At 42.6% G+C, this 19,775-nt stretch overlaps 2 protein-coding genes across 3 annotated transcripts in view; both read right to left on the bottom strand.

Annotated features, from left to right (window-relative positions):
* MRPS6 (mitochondrial ribosomal protein S6) overlaps window positions 1-18,136 on the bottom strand; it is a 66,124-nt gene extending 47,988 nt beyond the window's left edge. The window contains exon 1 of the mRNA XM_082723233.1: window positions 17,909-18,136. Within this exon, the coding sequence (XP_082579359.1) occupies window positions 17,909-17,953 (45 nt within the window). The 5' untranslated portion in view covers window positions 17,954-18,136. The remainder of the gene's footprint in view (window positions 1-17,908) is intronic.
* Window positions 1-18,634, bottom strand: part of SLC5A3 (solute carrier family 5 member 3) — a 34,572-nt gene extending 15,938 nt beyond the window's left edge. The window contains exon 1 of one of the 2 annotated variants that reach the window (XM_082723218.1): window positions 18,351-18,634. The gene's annotated coding sequence lies outside the window, so the exon portion shown is untranslated. Of the gene's footprint in view, window positions 1-17,908; window positions 18,071-18,350 lie in introns of those variants that run through there. The other variant, XM_082723217.1, reaches the window with a different exon arrangement.
* Between the last annotated feature and the right edge of the window lie 1,141 nt (window positions 18,635-19,775).

Here is a 19,775-nt window from a genome sequence, read left to right on the forward strand (position 1 = left end):
GTTAAATTAAAAAAAAAAACAAAACCCTAAATTTATACAAAATTCTACTTATGGACTTTTCATACACATTTTCACTTTTGTCATCTTGATTCAAGGTTCAGTAAAGCAAATTCCACTATCAGAGTAGACTGATGGTGCATGGTAGAGAGTACACATGTATATATACATACAAGACCTTCCTCAACCCATTGTTACTCTAAAAATGTAAAAATGGATATTGGTAGCAGTTTATCAGTGACACTTAAAAGTGAAATGAGGGTTTCTAATACAACTCATGAATTTCAGCCACTTTTAAATTATAAATGGAGCTAAAGTAACACTGTATACAACAGTCCCTGAAACATAGGAGCTTGCCCTTAATCCTTTTCAGCTAAACATTTCTATTAAATCTACAACCTCAGCTATTCAAATTTTTGAAAGTATGTAAGCGATGCATGAAACCCTGGTTGAACTCAGAGGGCATTTAAACCATATTCCGGGGGTCTCTAGCCCCCGTATTTTCACAAGGGTGGGAAGCAAGGCAGAGTGGGCACAGATTTGAGCCTCCCTCCCTCAACCCTCTACCAACCAGACCAGCTCTACTTACAGCCAAGTATTGAGGAGAGAAGGGGTTTAGGAGGATGGTTTTCCATGTAAGTAAACCATGTCTTCAAATACAATTTTATTCACCTAGGAAAAATCATGAACTACCAGATTTATCGTTTCATCCACATACACACATCCCCTGAGATAATCCATTTTAACCCGCTTCTGTAGTTACAAAGTTCTGTGGTTGGTTTGTTTTTTTAAGTCTCAGAGAATGAAAACCTTTTGGGTATCGGGACAACTTTCAAACTACCACTGGTTTCAACTTCCACGTGGATTACACCAGATCATGCACATGGAACAAACTCCAGTAACGTTTTTGAGAAATGAAGATATGAGCAGAGAGAGCGGCCGTGCCTAAGTCTGCTCACAGGGGCCTGGTTGTCAAAGATAAGTGAATTATAAATAATGGAAATAAAAAAGACCTGACACTTACCAAGCTAAGTCCTAACACCTTACAGACACTGTACCTAGAGTGCTGTGTACACTACTGTTCTCCTCACAGCAATCATGGGATAAGTCCAATTACTACGGTCATTTTATAGATGAGAAAAAAGAAACCAATGAAACAGTATAACTTGCCCCAAGACAGTTATTTGTATTTACATCAGGATCTACACTCGCATCTATGGGTTTAAATGGTTTCTGCCCTTGTAATCGCTAGACAACACTACCTTCAATGACAGGAACACACCTTTACTAATAGAAAAAAAAAAAAAAAAATAGAATACAATAATCCGTCAATTAATAAAAGATCATTTGGTATCATCCACATTTAAAAATCGGTGCTTGTAGAGAAAATACCTGAGATGGATACATAACAAACGCTTACAAAATAGACTACAACAGCACATAGGACAAAATTCAACTGAAGTACTTATGTATGATCACATATAAATGGATGTATGTTAGGAGAAACTGAAGAGAATCAAAACAAAAAGAAGTCCCAGGCACAGGATTCTTAGGTAAGTAAACAAATAGAGCAGAAAAACCTTGAAGAGTCAGCTCTAAGACCAGGGCTTATCCTGGTTCTCACCATCCAAACCCAAGGCTTGTGCCTTCATTCTCTGATGAGTCAGTTCTTTCACCAGAGAATGAACAATTAAATCTAGTGCCTTCTACACCTGACTTTGTTACCACAGGCTAAATGAATCCACCCAAGCCAGTCTTCCTTCACTTGCTAACTCCTCCATCCTTAAGATACTATGTTACAAGAATCAGCAATGTATGATCTTCAGATCAAAGAGTTCTTACAGCAAAATCTATGGACCATGGTTCTTATTGTTTGTGACCACCTACCATTGCTTGGGAGTGTGAATAACTTGGCTCATATCCCTTCAACCTGTCTCACTCTCAATCTTCCCCATCTCAAGGAAAGGCAACTCTGTCCTCACTATTGCTCAATGCCTAGCATATCGGTAATATCAGTCATCCTTGACCGCTTGCTCATGGTTTCTCTTAAGCCACACACAACCCATCAGTCTGCTGGATCTACCTCAAAAAATCTACCTGGAATCAGACCACTTGTCATTTCAACCACTAGAACTCTGGTCCCAATCACCATCCCATCCCATCTAGTTAACCGACTGCCCTCACCTCTTAACCTGTCTGCAAACTTTGGCCCTTGGCCCACTGCAGGGCACTTACCAATCCAGGAAGCAGTCGCCCTTTTATTCACAATGCACCAAACACACCTCTGGGCCTTGACATTTGCTGTTCCTAATGCAAGGTACACTGAGCACTCCCAGATTTTCACAGAACTGGCTCTTCTCTCATGTACAGTTTTGCTCAAAAGTAACTCCCCGTACCATCTCAGTCCTTCATCCTGCTTTATTTTTTTTTTTAATTTATTTTAAAAAGTAATCTCTACACCCTACGTGGGGCTTGAACTCACAACCCCAAGATCAAGAGTTGGATGCTCTATCAACTGAGTCAGCCAGGAGCCCCATTCTGCTTTATTTTTTTCCCCATAGCACTCAATACCTTCTAACCTACTACAGGACTTATTTATGTTTATTCTTCCCTCACTACCAGAATATAACCTCCATAAAGGCAGAGACTCTTGTCTGCGCTGTTCAGTGATATGATCTGTGTCTCAAACAGTGTGGCACACAGTGTAGGCAAATGTTTGTTAAATAAAATGTTAATGATAAAGTACCCAACTGAGAGTGTTAAGCTTTCAATATCCTACACAATCCTCAAGAGCGGGGTTTTCTTTGTTTTTTGTTTTTGTTTTTTTAAAGCAATAAATGATCCAGAGTAAAGGCCAAAGGGGAGTACAGCATTTCCTCCCCCTACCAAAGTGATCAGCTATCAATGACAAGGCAAAGCAAACTAGGCAAGAAGCCTTTTGTTCAGATAAAAATCTCGATAGGCCAAGACGTAGTGAAAATTTGTTCCTTGGAGCCACTATCTATCTCATCTGACCCACCCACCGTTACAGTGATCTACTGACTTCACTGCACTAACTCCCTATCAGAGCATGCTCTAGATATTACCCCTGCAATTATCCACACCCCTCCCAGCGAGCCAGGATAGCCAAGCACTTCTTGTATTATAGTTGTTTCCATATAAATGGCAGGTCAGGGTGGGCAAGTAGCCCATTCTATACAAGCCCAGCCCTCTTGATGATCTCAGCTTATGAAGACTCTCTTCCTCCTCCTCCTCTCCATTACACCTGAAGTATTAGATGTTTCCACAAAACTGAGCAAGTTACTTTAAGAACTACCATTTACCAACACTAGTGCAGGGCACCATTTCCACACTACATGAACTAGCTCATGCAACTTCCGCAAAAACTCCAAGAGGTAAGCCTGATAATTATTCCCAATTTATCGATCAGAAAACTGAGGACATATCAGATAATCATTAAGAAGTCCAGAAACATCCTCTGTGAAGATGAAGAATGTATTCTTTTAAAAAATACTCCCCAGGGAGATACACATAAAAAAGGAGGAATGAACACAAGTCCAAAAAAAAACCTCACTGATAAAGCAGTAATAACATGATTAGAAAAATCACTCTTTGCAGTCCCTAATGGATTAACAAAGTTTAACCTTATCTCTAATTATGAGAAAGCAACTACACAAATCCTAGGCAATGATTACAATGGATGCAAGCATCCTTCGGTGAAAGGCTGATGGGGAACTTGAAAATGGATGGATGAGGCTGCGGGTACCTGCACCCACCAAGAATGAATCTTCTCTAAAAGACAGACGTGCAACCTGATAGCACACTACACCCAGAATACCTATGTGCTCTTGCAAAACAAGATCTGAGAACGACTCAAATTTCTACCCGCTAGTTGACAGAAAATACCTGGGTTAGACGAACACACAAAACAGCAGGGAATGATCAACCAAATTTGGAAAGGAAGAAAGAGTGGGGAATCAGTTACAGTGGAGACTCAAGGGGCCATCGAGTAAATGGAACTTGTGGACCTTGTCTAGATTCAGATTCAAGCAAATCAACTGGGGAGAAACTTCTAAGACAATTTAGGGATTTGAGCATGGAGATGTTACGGAATTCATGTGGTGTCACAGAGGCACCATGGCTGGGTTTTGTTTTTCTTATCTTCTGTTTTGTTTAACTTACCTTTATCTTTTGGTTACATACTAACTATTCACAGATAAAATTTTTTATCTGCACATTTTGCTTTAAAGACCTCCAGGAATAACTGATTCAAAATCATCAACAGATGCTAAAGACAACTGAAGACTGAAGAAAAGTATACTCAGCCTCAACTTTGTCACTCTATAAATCACTGATTACAAAAGGAAAAAAGGCACTTTACAATAATCTGGTAGATCTCACCTGAACCAAATGACTGCTTAACATCAACAGCGAGACAAACTGATGTGCCTCCTGATACAATACACGGACATCTCTATCTAATAATTATGGCAACCGTGTTTAACCTATCTTTAATCACAAGAAAATCAAGCAAACAAATCCAAATTGAGGGATTCTGCAGACTACTGGGCCTGGACTCTTCAAAGTGCTACTATCATTAATCATAAAGACCAGAGAATTGTTCTAGATCAAGGAGACTGAACAACTACATGCATGATCCTTGACTGATTTCTGGATTATGAAGCTGAAGATTATTAATGGAGTAACAGGATAAATTTGAACATGTATGTATTGAACATTTTATAATAGCGCTGTATCAATATCAGAACTGGGTAATGGTTATGTTGTGGTTAGAAAGAAAACAACCCTTAATCCTAAAAAAGACATGTCAAGATATCTGCATCTCTCAAACAGTGCAGATTACAAAAACAAAAACAAAAAAGAGCAAATACAGCAAAGTCTACCAATTGGTGATCTAGGTGAAAAGCACACAGGTGTGGGACGCCTGGGTGGCTCAGTTGGTTGGGCGGCTGCCTTCGGCTCAGGTCATGATCCCGGCATCCTGGGATCGAGTCCCGCATCAGGTTCCTTGCTCAGCAGGGAGCCTGCTTCTCCCTCTGCCTCTAGCCTGCCACTCTGTCTGCCTGTGCTTGCACTCTGTATCTCTAACAATAAAAATCTTTAAAAAAAAAAAAAAAAAAGCACACAGGTGTTAACTGACTGGTCTTGTAACTTTTCTAAATAAAGTACAAAATACTCCAGGAAGAACATCAAAGGCAGGAGTGGAAGTGGGGATGAAGCAAGCTTGGTAAACTGTTTGTTGAAGCTGGGTGACAGGCACAATATGTAGATTCATTAAACTATTTCCTTTTACCTGTGCCCAAGTCTGCTCCAAATTCTCACTTCTAGAAAATGGGAAAAACAGGTATCTCAAGGCAACAACTAGATTACTAAATAAAAAAGCCCTGTGGGAAAAAAATGAAGCATTCAACAATTGTTATGCATTGCCAATTCTTTCAGGGAAGGCTCAAAGATGACCTACAAAACAAAAGCCAGCTGAACTGCATTCAAGCTAACCTAACTCCAAGGTCTCTGCACTTGTCTTCTGCTCTTCTGCCCCAAGTTCATGGCAATGGCCTCCCTTTAAGTCTTGGCCTTACCTAAGCACTCTAACAAAAATGAAATTTGCTACATTTGTCTCTCATGACACCTTCTCCAGCATTTTTTAGTTTGTCTCCCTTACTAGAATGGAAGCTCCGGGAAAACTGGAACTTTGTCTTAGAGTTTACCACTACATTCCCCTCAAACATGGTAATGCTGGTGGTACCTGGAGGCACTCAAAATAGATGCAAAATACTTCCCTCAATCTAAAGGGCCTTTAACTCTACTACACCATTATGCTGGACACTCTTTTTACAGATACAGTGATGAAAAGTAGAGCTGCTAGGTGGAGACTGTCCTTGGAATGCTGGCCCAGCCATTTACTGAGTTGTGTAACCCTGGACACCTTTCTGCTTCAGATTTTTCGCTTGTAAAATGGAGATCACGCTACTTAATCCTTAAAGTGGCTGAGTATTCAAGGGGAAAATACATACACACACACCCTGCTTCAACTACCCACTAAGCATTAGAGTATACCTTCCAACCATGTCAATTTTGTGGTTCACCTTCATGTTTTCTATACTCTTCCTACTTGGTTCCAGTCTTATGTTCCTGGAGAAATCATTCCTAGAAGAACAGATGCCAAAAAGTTTCTTGTTTTTCCATGTGACTGGGGCCAGAAACTATAAACACAAGACTTTTTGTAGACCAGATTCTAATTCTCCCAGGAGGCCAAGTCATAAATAGAAGATCCTGAAAGTGGGATGTTTCCTCAGATATATTTGGTTGGAAAGTTTTTAAACTTTCTGATTTTCCTCAATGTTTAGGGAATGGAAGATTTTTAAGAAGTAAAAAATAAGACCAAACAGGATAACTTGACCAGTATTTGGAAAGACTGGTAGAAATATGGCCTGAACTAAACATAAAAAATAAACATAAAACTGAGGTTTTATGTTACAAAACGCTACAGATTATGAATGCAACTAGATTCTCATCTCGCATTTCAACAAAAGGACAAATAGACTGGCCTAAAAATACAGAGAAACAGACTCACAATTGCTTTCCATGAATGTAAGATAGGAAGATCCTGACGTTACAGGTTCCAATTATTTCATCCAAATCAAATAAAATATTTAATGTAGAAAATTTTGTTAGGACTCTTCCTACGCCTCAACTTTCTTCTGGATTTGCAACAGCTCCTGGCCCTCAGGCCACACCTGATAATGCTTTCCTGAGACCAATAGTGCTACTACAGACTCAAGATCCTCACTGGTGGAAACTTGGTATCTCAGGTTTTCAGAATAGTATGCTTCACCCAACTGCTTTCTCATTTAATTGCTAACAAAACAGTACGCCAGTAAGAATGAAAACCAGAACAACATACTCCTGGGTCATATATTTACTTAATAGATTCAACCAATTTTTTTTAAAGGACACTTAAATACATCTTTTCTATATGTAACATCTGCCTGGCAAAGACCCTACCCTCAAATTTAGCTTTTCATTCAGCAAGAGAAGCTCACCTTGTGTTTGAATCTAACCTGGAACTGAATATTTTATATTCCTAATTTATCCATCTAACCAAAGCGAAGACTGCACATGGGTTTCCACACAAGTTCCTTCCCAGTACCTGAAATCCAAGTGCAGCCAAGGTCTTGAACACACGTTCCCATACTGGACTACATTCACAGCAATCGGACTATGATAACTGCACTTGGGTTTCTTCACTTGACAAAATTCAAGCATTTTAACAGTAAGGGTAGCTGTCTACAAGAATGTTATAAAAACTAAAATCTAAACAAAGACAATACCAGCATTTCTTGATTCTGGAGCAGAAGCAAGCAAATACCAGTTTACAAGCACTGAGGGCTCCGGGTTAAGGTTTAAGGTTTTGTTAAGTCCGAACTTTCACTTGCAATTCCATTTTTAAGCTCTCACCCACACTGGCCACTCCTGAAGTGTTCCCAAAGCGGGTAGGGATTCCCTTAAGTAGGATACAGGAATCATAGTAAAGATGCTGGGGGGGGGGGGGGGGGGACAATCAATTATAACCTGGACCTGAAAGGCAGGAAAGAACTGAGCCTAAGTTTGTTTTTCTCATTGCAGTTGCTGTTACATATATCAAGTGAGAATGGGGACATGAGAAAGAAAAAAAGAAAAGTCAATCAAGGCAACAGCTTGGTTTCCACTCTATGGAAACACGAAGCCTAGTCAAAAATAAAAATATTCTATCACCCCCTTGTTCAACACTCTGACTCGAGGAACACCTACTTTTTTTTCATGGTAACACTATGTTCTTCAAGGATCATGGGTCATATAAGATAATGTGCACTTCAAAAAATGTCATTTTCTGTGGGGCGCCTGGGTGGCTCAGTGGGTTAAGCCCCTGCCTTCAGCTCAGGTCATGATCTCAGGATCCTGGGATCAAACCTCCCATAGGGTCTCTGCTCAGCAGGGAGCCTGCTTCCTCCTCTCTCTCTGCTTGCCTCTCTGCCTACTTGTGATCTGTCAAATGAATAAATAAAATTTTTTTTAAAAATTTCATTTTCTAGACAAGCAATCTGCTCAGAACAGTATTTCAAACCCCTAAGAGGTTAGTACAACGGGTATGAACCAAATTGCACTAATGCGTGCTTAAAGTAAGCACTCACTCAGACATAAAAAAAAAAAAAAAAAAAAGTGGACTACGAATACCAATTTTTGACAGGTTATACTAAGTCATGCTTCAGTCCTTGCACTATTCTCTGAGTCTGTACATACACTTTAGCCAATATGGACATATGTTATCCAATAGTCCATAAATAGAAACCAGTATTACTTTTAAGAATGGAACATGTTTGCCATTTACTAATTAACTATCAGTCCTATTGTAAATCAATGACCAATTAACAACAAAGTGGGTTTTATCAACATGTGAGCAGCAATTTCTGAAACCTAAATGCTAAAGGAGTCCAAAAGCAGTCACGGACATCTTTAAAAAATATCTAAAGCCAATTATCTGAATCAGAAATTATAAGGTGATAGCATATCTGACCAACAGATATATTTCACTTGGTCCATGATGTTTAAGTATTTTTGAGTTAGTTGCCATCATTTTAAAAATCAATTTCCTGAAAAATCTGAATTTCAGGCTATAAAGCAGGAGAGTGAAGGACGAGCTGGTGAACCAGGCCCCCAGTCCCAGGGAGGCCCCCAGTCCCAGGGAGCAGACTGGGCTGGGCTGGCCAGCACCAGCGCCACCAGCACACTCGTGCTCCCCGCCCTGCAGCTCCTCCAACTCGCCCCTGGCCCACCCACCCCCTCACAGTAAAGGAATTAAAACACTCCAAACTGTGACAAGGTATAATCAAAACTGAGGACAACCCTTCATACTTACCCAGTTTTTAGAACACAGTAGTTAAAAGAATTCAACACACATCCTGGCTATTTCTCAAGCAACTTTGTTAAATCACTTTTATTAACTCATGAATACATTTACAATTCACATTGCCATCTCCCAAACAGAATGAAAAGGACTTAAGTTACCAGCATTACTACTCCTCTTGGTCACATTCTTGTTTCTTCCTTTATACACTCAAAACACACACATCTCAAGTCTGCTCCAAGGGATGCCCAACACCTTATACCATCCCCGAGCCCATCATGCAACTTCAGGTGAAATAAAATCAGCAGGTATCAAGTCACAAATTAAGCCTGAAATAAAGTTGGATTTAGAAGACTGGCAAGGCAACATTAAAAAAAAAAAAGTATATTCTCTTGCAGAAGGTCTTATCTTGGACTTGTTAGATCATAAGTATTTCTGGCTTACAAAACAATTACTAAAAAAATTAAGCGTATTAATGAAATATATACACTCCAGCAACATGTGCCATAAAACACTGTTTTAATTCCTTCATAAAAATAAAATGTAAAAGGAATGGAACAAGTTCTTAAAACCACCAATTAAAATAAAATATGTAGCTTTATAATACACTGCTGTATAAAATGAAAAGTAGACTAACTGAAAATACTATATAGTGGCAGAAATCAATAGGCTACCAACTATCTGCTACAACTGTTTTTCCTACTGAAGAGAGGTTCTCCTTACAGCTTTAGCAATTTGCCCATTAGCAATCAAACATTTGCTAAATAAAATACTAACTACTAAATACTAACTATATACTATACAATACTAAATACTAACTACACTTGCCTCGAATCACCTTACTAATTAACAGCCTATCTTAAGTAATTCTTCTCTTTAGATTTTCCCTATTCTTTACTTTTCCCAATTTCTCACCTAAAACATACATTAAGTCTTACTGAAGTACTAGTTATAATCAAGTTGGATGGGAGAGAGAAACACAAAGACCAGACGCAAACAGTTTAGCTCTTGATGAGGAGTCCCAGTGCACAGCGCCTGGCAAAGGCCAGCAGCTGTTACTAAATGATAGACATCAGTCTAACAAAGAGGTTGTTCTAAGCTGGTGGAGCCCACGGGAACCCTCATACACACACTCTACATCTTCCAGATGCAAAAGTTTGCCTTGCTTCATTAGCACGCAAGCTATTATGTAGTATGACTCATGTTCACGGCGTCAGATACTTACTGAGCAACTACTCTACTCCAGGCTTGACTAACCCTCAGATTCTGATAAAACAACTTACACATAAAAAAATTTACCTTTTGTAGTCTCTTCATCATTAAGGTGGTAATAATGGAAAACTAGGCAATTAAAGTTCCATAACTTGCCCGATATCACAAAGCTACTTCAGTGACACACTGAACACCTATTACATCCAAGGTCATGTTACCACTTTATCTTCAGACTCTCCATCTTAGAGATCACTCCCATTTTACAGCGAGGAAATGAAGATCCAAAACAGTTAAGATCCCTAGGAGGCAGGTGCCAGGAAGCAAAACGAGTCGATCTGTCTCTAGCTCTTTCTAGTTTCCCAGTGCCAGTTCTTTGGTTTATTCCGACATAACATAACCAGTATCTTCATTTGAGGATCTTACGTTCTTCTATTCATTTAGAAAACAAAAATCAGAGCACTTACTAAAGAAGCTTTCATAACCAAAACAATCATACCCAAAAATAACAAGCAAAAAAAATGGATTAAAGCTAAAGTAGGAAATCAAAATATCATACATACGTACCTTAAACATTTTATTTAAGTTTAACCCATAAATGTACATGCATTTGCCAATCTTAACATGGGGTGAAAGCACCTGGAGAATGGGACCGATGAGGAGGAGCTCCTTGCTGATTGAAGTTCCTTCTGCTTGAGCTAAACCACACCTATAGATGCATCATCTACAAATTTTCCATTTTCAGTTTCATTAAAGTGGAAAGCTTTCAGAAATCCTTGTAAAGCAGTCTACATACAGAATCCTTTGGGACTAGGCTCTTCTTCCTCCCAAACTTTTAGATATTGCAGCCATGTCTAATTCTACAAGCATTATTTTAGTAACTCACCTTTATCAAGTCTTTCCAAAGAATCCAACTCGGTTTTCAGGGGAAAACAAAAAAAGGTCTATGCACTCATTTCATCAGTTCACGTGATATTTAAAATTATTTACATATTACCTGCCATGAAATATTCTTGGAAACCAGCAAAACTGCAGATAAACATACACCTTGCCCAGTGCAAGCCAAGTGTACAGACTTGAAAACAACTTACTAACACGAGAGGTCAGCATGCTATCACCCACAACGTTTCAGAGAGGAGAGCAGGAATCCTGCTAAGGTAGCTAAGTGAACATGGACATGTGCAATGCAGAGCAGAGGACAGAAATGAAACAGGCTGAACCCTCAAGAATTTGTCATCTGGCAAAGGAGATGAACATTCACCGATTAACTACAATAAGAAAGTGATCCATGTGATAAGACACAGGAAAACACCATGCAAATCCAAAGGAAAGGTTATAGTCTATACTGCTAACAGCGTAGGGCCTCAATATATATATATTTTTTAATGTACGAAATGAGATAAAATGGGCTTCAGGCAAGTATTCACGTGGACCATGGATAATTTCGAGAGGAAGGGCATTCTAAGAAAAGCAGTATGACACAGGCACCGAAGAAAATGAAAGGTAATGGTATTTATGGGGATTTGCAACAGGTTGTTTACTTGATATACAGAAAGGAGAATGAAAGAAACAGAGAGATGAAGTTTAAAAAATAGAGGGGGGTCCCATCAGAGGTGGCCTTTTATGCCAGACTTCAGTCTGAAGGTCATTGTAAAAACCAGGGGTGCTGGTATTTGGCAACAGTGCTAACACACTGAACTGTTATGGAAGGGTATTAAAGTAATCAGAAAGCCACCACTACACAATGCTTTGTATTATTTCCTTGCTAAAAATGAATCTCAAATGAAATCTCAATTGTCTTAAAGTGTCTCCACAACAGCTATTTTTTGCACTCCAAGAAGCGCATTCAAGACAGGCATTAACCATCCTCTCTCGGCTCTGCGTTAAATAGACCGGCTAAGAAACTGCAAGAATCAAACTAGAAATATTAGTGGTTCAACTAGAGCAGAGAAGACTACGTGGGATTGGGATTACAGGAATATAAGGAGTTGAATTTGTTCAGCCACAGGTGACGGAAGACAGAGAAGTCATGAACCGTTAAGACAAGTTTTAGGGCAGGCAACTCAATTTTGAACTGTACTGAGTTTGCAGTGCCAAGGGAACATCCAGGAGGTTATGACCAGCACACAAGAGAGTACAAAATGCCAGGGTTCTTAGCTTGTTACAAAAAAAAAAAGAAACAAAGAAACAAAGAAAAGGCAAATCATCCATACGAAGGTGAAAGGTATAAAAATACAAGGAAGGAAAGGAAGGAATCAAAGCAGAAATGTCAGAAAATAGCACCATAAGAAGCTTTGAGAAATACTGAACCTATGAAATTATTTGTATATTCTTAATCGAGGGTCAGCAAATTCTTCTGTAAAGGACAAGAGGAAAAATATAAACAAATGAAGAGGGTTATGTTCCAATACACCTACATTTATGGACTCTGAAACTTGAATCTCCTAAGAGTTTTCATGTCATAAATTAACCTTTTGAATTTTTTTCTCCTACAACTTAAAACTGAAAAATCCTTTCTTAGCTCACGAGCCATAAAATACAGGTGGCAGGTTTAAATTGGCCTGTGAGCCACCATTTGCCAGCTCCTCCTCTGACAGAACAACGAAGATAAGAGAACTGGATTAACTGTCCTCTTCTAAACTTCTGAGGGTAGTTTTTCCTTTAAATATATTAATAACTTACCAGATGTTCATTAAATTTGAATGATTTCCTTCAATTTGACTAATTCCTTAAATTTGATTCTGCTGAGAGATAACTACATGTGTTGACAATAATCCCTGTTGGTTAAGAATACTGCCTTCCATTAAAAAGAGGTAATCTTTATCTTGAACAGAAAAATTACACTTGTACTACAATACAGCAAAGGCGCTAGACGAAAATTATTACCTTAGAGTCTGTCCCTCACTGCTTTCAAGCTATTTCTTTTTCAAGTGATTTTGTAATCTAAAGGTAAGAAGATTCGACAGCAGTCTGCACATAAATTCCTAGATTTTAAAAAACTTATAAACATCAGTAATGAATGTATGAGTCATGAATAACAATTAAGGGGGAAAAAAATCAGTGCAGAATGTCAACTTCCAACAAGCAGTCTTAATAAATACAAACCACGTCTGGTGAGGAAGGACTCCTTACCCCCAAGCCACTCCTTGTACCTTAGCTGTAGCTCAGGGGCAGGAACAGGACTCCTTCTTCAATCACTTGCTGCGGCAATGAGCTGTAACCCAAGAAAACTGTAATACCAAATGAGAGTATAACATTGCCCACAAGGCTCAAGTCTTTCATTACTGGATAACTATTTTAAGTTGTCTGGTTTCAAGCAGACAAAACACAAAGGGTGATTATTATTAAGCTGTTCAAAGAGGGCCCATTAGAAGGAAAAAAACTAACTTAGCCACCTGACAGCTAGGACAAAGACATTTCCTTTTGGACTTTGGTCTGCTACCGTCTGAGAGCAGAAATGTCACTATTTCCTCGTTACCAAATGTTGCCACCAAGCGAAGCTACAATGACCTGTGTTTGGCTAGTCCCATACTTGAGTTTATCTACGTCTCCAAAAGTTATCTAAAACTGTAAACATTTTATAGGCATTTCTTTCACAAGATCCTACCTGGGATACAACTCTAGAGCAAATACAAAACTTCTGCCAGTCTTTCTAATCAGAAGGGCTTGACTAAAGAAAAACCAAAGACTCTTACCGCAGAGTCAGAAAACCTACGGCTTTCCATGTATCAAGAACTGGAATATTACTACCACTTGTATTTCTCAACTTAACAAGATCCAGGTTATAAAATAAACTCAAATTACAACATAAAACGCTTCACCCACAAAGAACTACTTCAATGAGTGATTTTTTAAAATTTAAAATATAATCTGCTTTTCAATGAAATTTAAAATAAGGAATATTAAACATAAAGTAACTGGTGAACTCTGTTTTAAAGAAAAAGAACTCAAGATCTCCAAAATACCTATCTGCTTTTTTACTCCTCTTAGGAAAATACATAGAAGATACATAATGCTATTTTATCAAACACATAAGGATTCATTTAGCAGTTAAACTAGTTATTATTGAAACCATTAATCTTTAATTCCTCATGTAAAAATTCCTGAGTAGCAACTGAGAAAACTTCAGGAAAAATATGTGTCCAGGGCTTTCAGAACTCTAAATATGCCAACTCTGGGTAAACATACTGAGACATGATAATTAAAATGCTCCTAAACTTAAAAAGTTCCTAAACTAAGTAACCACAGAATATAAATGTTATGCACAGATCTTTGTTTTTCTTAAACCTCAAAATTCCTCTTACTGAACCCATCCTAAGAGTAAAAATTTTATACAGTTTATACAGCTTTTCCTAGGCTTCTCTACACAGTACGGGGCTTTATCATTCATGTATCGGCAGTTCTGTATTCTACCTGAAATTAAATGCCAATATTTAAAGTCTAATTTCAAGGTGAAATGAAGGGACATCAGCCACTTCCTCAGCCTCTCCAGAGAAGGGTCCTCAGAAAGCAGCATCAGACCTTACCCACCACCAATGCATAACCTCTCTTCTTCACTTGAACATTCCCACTGCAAGACGACAAGGCAGAGGTGAACAGAGAACTCTCTGCAAAGGCAGTTCATTTCTTTTTCAGTTGTTAGAGAACTCCTCTGATGTTATCTTGATATAGGTGTAACATGACTCCAATCTTTTTATTCTAGGGACCCTTCTATAAATGTGGTCTAAGACTGGTCGAAGCAACAACCTTTTCAAATGGCTTTAATCATCACCTCTGAAGGCCTGGTTTCACAACACCCATTACATTACCACGTCCAGTTGCAGAATTCAGCCACACTTTTACCTACTTTTCATACTACGAGTTAGGGAGAAACAAAAATGAGACAACTTTTTTCATAGTAAAAATTAGGGAGAAACAAAACTGAGACAACATTCCAGCTAAAGGGCACCTGCAAATCACCTCCCAAAATTTCTTCTTGGGAGGATTGGTAACTATATTCAGAAATGCAGAAACCTGGATATGTGACAAAAGCAGACTCATTTAACTCCCAGTTGCAAACTGAGAAAAACAGCACTGGAAATTCTAAGTGACTGATCAACACAAAATTGTACGGTTCAAGGAGGACTCATATTATACCTTGAAACCTTTCAAGGGGAACCCCCACAGCTGACTGTGCTACAACGCAAGGGGTCTCCCATACAAGACATGCTGAGAGCCTTAACAGAGTTTCTGCATTTTCAATTTAAAAATTCTTGTATGCTCATTTTTAAGGAGCCCAGCTAGGGGTGGAAGGAAGTAAAATAGGGGAGGAGGGAGTAACGCAATCCAAAGAGACCAGGAATGCTCTTCAGGCTTCTAGAGCACTACAAAAAAGAAACAGAAAGGAAGACACCTCAGGGAATCTAAACAAAAAATGCTGGGAAAACTACATCAGTCTCAACTTCCACGCTTGCTCTAAGAGTCGTCAATATAAGCCCGTTTCCTCAATCCCGAGACACAGCAGTGAGTGGATGGGGGGTTTAAACCATCCCGTTAAAGGGGATGTACACTTCAGGATCTAAAAATATGAAAAACATGCCACTCGCAACTGAGGCGTCACTACATGCCTCCAGCAGACGAAACAAACTGCCACAGACTAGAACTGAGGTTCTCCAGGCCTGCCAAAGGTGTAGGAGCTCACAAGTGGCATTTCAGCATCACATAAACCTAATGTGAACATTTTCATTCAGCCCCCCACCCCCCACCAAGTATTGGTCTTATTTTAGAACCCCATTTTCCTAAGTCGAAATCAAAATCATTCAAAACCAGGAAATGTCTGTTATACAGTTACAGCCTACTCCAAATCTAGTTTTAATGAACAGAAAAAAAAAAAAAAAAGAGAGAGAGGTTTTTGTTGTTGTTTAATCTGACTTTATTCAGGTCAAGAACTCTTCAGACACAACTTCACCGTTGTTACACTGTCCTATCTGCACCCACGGAGGCCTCCTCCAAGGAGTTGTTCACCTTGATTTTCTGTTAATGGGTTGACCCCCCCACCTCAGAGACTTCAGGGAAAGTATTCAATTATCATTTTCACCACTGCACTATGTGTCTTACCTGAACTAAAGAAATGTTTGCACCACATACAGGAGCACACAAAAAACCAGGATACAAAGAAATACAAGTAACATGGTAAAGCAAATACATTTAAACTACTCTGCTTGGAGCCCCCTTAACTAACAGATGTACCTGGCAGCTACACTAAAACCAAAGAGTGTGGAGTTTTCATTTTAAAGGCTTATGGAATAAACAAATATTATGCCTGTACTCTGACTAATGCTACCCATTTGGTCCCTAAAACAAGGTAAGCATAAATTCCAATAACCACATTTTCCAGGCTCTATGGTATATTGCCTAAAAAGCACCAGTTAAAGGGAGGGCTTAACCAATGCCTACATAATTTAAAATGTTTCCTTTTTAAAATTAGACTTCCGATTTTTCCTTGTTTCTATTCTCCTTAAGCAGTAACATCTCAGCTGGAGGGAGAAGGGCCAGGAAAGGGGAATATTCCAGAGGCTAAACAATACAATCTTCTCTTTTCCCAAATTCTGGGAGAACAAGCTTGGGGACACAATGGCACGCCTGACCAACCTCTCTAGACCTCGTCACGAGGGACTGGTGTCCTCTCCCGCTTTTGGGTGTGCGGTGACTAACCATCTCCTAACGCCCCGTGACCCCCGGCTCTTCTATAGAAGTTGGACCGTGAAGCCAGGCCTAAATTTAAGCTCAACCAAACTTCAGTGAATAGCTACTCCTCCGAGTGGACCCAAAGCATGATTCTAGCGCTGTCGAAAGTTCTGCTTGCAAAGTTCAGACATGGTAGAGCTTTTATTCATTATCGTATCTGGGCGAAGGGGGAGGGAGGTGGAGGGGGGCACACACCACACTCTACGTTACCGAATTCACGGGAAGGATGGGGATTTCGGCGAAGGCTTGTGGAGTACCTGACCCAGCACAGAGGACGAAGAGCTGCCTCCGGGCCGCGGGGCCCTGTCCTCGGCCACACCATCACTTGCAACGAAGGGGCTGCAGGCTCGCTTAGCATCCCTCCAAACCTGAAATCCCCTACCTCAAGATCAATCAAAAGCAGGGGGGGGCGGGGGGGGGGGGAGAAAAGTTTCTTCCGGAAGGCGCAAAAAAGGCCACAACTCGGATGAATGAAACTGGGCTAAGGGCACCCGGAGCAGGATTTTCGCTGAAGTCAGAAAAAGAGAAGTCAAAGATTTTTTTTAACGTGAGATCGGTCGGAAGCGCCCGTGGTCCAGAAAACTGCACAAACCACGCTGTGGAGAACGTTTTATTGAGCGCGGACGGCTCCGGGGCGGCCGGCGGGCGCTAGTGTGGAGGCGGAGCGGGCGGCGGCGGCGGCGACGGCGGCGGCGGCGGGGCCGGCGACGAGGCAGCTTGGCGACGGCGGGCGCGGGGCCGGGCGCTCGCGCGTGTCCTCCCGCGGACCTTCCAGGGTCTCCCGCGCCCGCCCCGCCCCCCGCCCGCCCCGCCGGCCGGCCGCGTGCGAGGCACACCCTCCCGCGGCCGCGCTCCCGCGCGGGCACACCCCCGCCTCCCGCGCGCACGCGGCCTCGCCGCGCCGGCCGGCCCACGCGCGCCCCCTCAGCGCGGACGCCCGCCGCCCGCCCGCGGCCCCGGCCTCCCCCCAGCCACCCCGGCCGCGCGGGGAGGGCGGGGGGCGACGGCCTAGCGGCAGGGGGTGAGGGGCGCCCGCGCGGGAAGGCGGGCTCTGGGGGGAAGGTCACTTACCCGCTGCATGGCTTTCAGGATCAAAGCCAGCTCGTAGCGGGGCATGCCCGGTCGCACCGCGCGCGGCTCCGGAGCGAGCCGGCTCCCGGGACGCAGGAGGGGCGGGGACCGCGAGGGCCGGACGGACGGCTGGGCCGGAAGGCTCCCGGGCGGCGAAAGCACGCTCCGGCCGAGCGAGCCGGGGCTTTAAGGCTCTGGCAGCTGCGCAGACGGCCCGCCACGCCCCCCTCAGCGCGCCCCGCCTCCTGCGCGCCCCGCCCAGCTCCCTCCTCAAGGCGGCCGCGCCGCGCCCCCTCGACAGTCCTACTCCCCCAGGCGCGCCACCCCCGCCGGGACCCCTGGCCCCACAGCCGCTGCGCGGGGGCGGCGCCGGGGGTTCCGCCAGGAGGGGCCAGCGCGGGCCGCACTCCGCCTCCGACCCTGCCGCCAACGTTCCAGCTACCTACGGTTCTCGAACCAGCTGGAACTTTCCATGCCTCCGTCTCATCCTGGGCGGCGGGCGAGCGTGCGCCCTCGTGTGCGCGTGCGCTAAACAGTGCGGTCTTGTCCGTGCGCGCGCCCCTCGCCCGCGACTTGTCGGCGCGGGGGACCTTCTAAGGCGGCCACGCTCTTACGGGTGGGGTCTCAGCCGGACCTGGGCTTTCCCCGCCCATAGTTGCGCAGGGGAGTTCCAGAACGTTCCTGCTAAGGACTGCGCTTCCGCGCGCAGGGGATGCCCGGCGCAGCCTGCCCCTTCGCGCCCCCTGCCCACAGCCGTCCTCGCGTGGCTGCAGGCACCGGATTCCCGGGGTCCCCTTCCCTGGCGAGGTGGGCGCAAGGCGCCCGCTGTGGCCCACCGCGCGCGTGGTCGGCTCTGGCCCCATCCCTCGCCGGCTGCCTGACCTTGGCAGGCTTCTGCAGAAGGGGGATGTGAAGGGCACCTACTTCCCCGGGCCGCGATGCCTTTGAGTGAGCTGTTGCACGTAAACCGCTGAGAACGATGCCTGCACATAGGCGCGACACAAGCATCTGTTGTATGAGCCCGGCCTGCCCCACGTGTAGTTGCCAAGGGCAGGCTAATACTTTGGCTCAAACGGATATTCTTTAAATGTTTGCTCAGATTTCATTTAGAGGACCAGCTGAGAACTTGGAAAGCCGTTTAGTAACCGTCTGGGAGCATGAGTGTGCCCTGGAGGAGAGGCTTGTGGTACATTCATTCCCTTTACCCCCGCAAACAGGCACACAGGGCTCACCTTTCCCTCCAGCCAATAACGACTTTTCCCGGCAGGCAGGCGTAGTACCAAATGCATTTTCTCCAGCTCCACTCCTTAGAGCCTCCTGCAACTTAGAGCCCCCTGCAATTGTCGCCCCTGCATAGTATGCTTGTCCCATTAAAAGGGCCTGTGGGTGAAATGTTTGTCTTTAAAGTGCTTTAATGCTAATGGATAAAACTTAGCGCTTACTGTGTATCTGGCCCAACGCTAAGGCTCTTATAGGCCTCTCCTAAAATTCGTACTCTGTGAGGCACGTACTATTATGAACCACAACTTCAGGGATTCACGCAAAGTTTATGTAACTAGGCCCAGGTCAAACAGTAATAGAGATAAAATTTGGATCCCAACTATAGGAAGGCTGAGCCCATGCTTAGTCCAGCTTCTGGTTCTCTCCCACCACGCAGATTAAAGTGTCAATAGTATTATTCGGTTGATGTACCATGTAGCCCATAGAAACTGAGAATAGAGCCCCGGTGCCACCTTATCCGGAGACCTTGGTATTTCTCAGATCTTACCTCCCATCCCCCATCAAAGATAAAGATGATTTTTGAACATGTCTATTCTGTGATACTTGGGTTTTAACATTTTCTATTCTTGGACTTCTGAAATGTTTT

Source organism: Mustela nivalis (genome assembly GCF_964662115.1).
Source record: "Mustela nivalis genome assembly, chromosome: 1".
NCBI classification, from domain to species: domain Eukaryota; kingdom Metazoa; phylum Chordata; class Mammalia; order Carnivora; family Mustelidae; genus Mustela; species Mustela nivalis.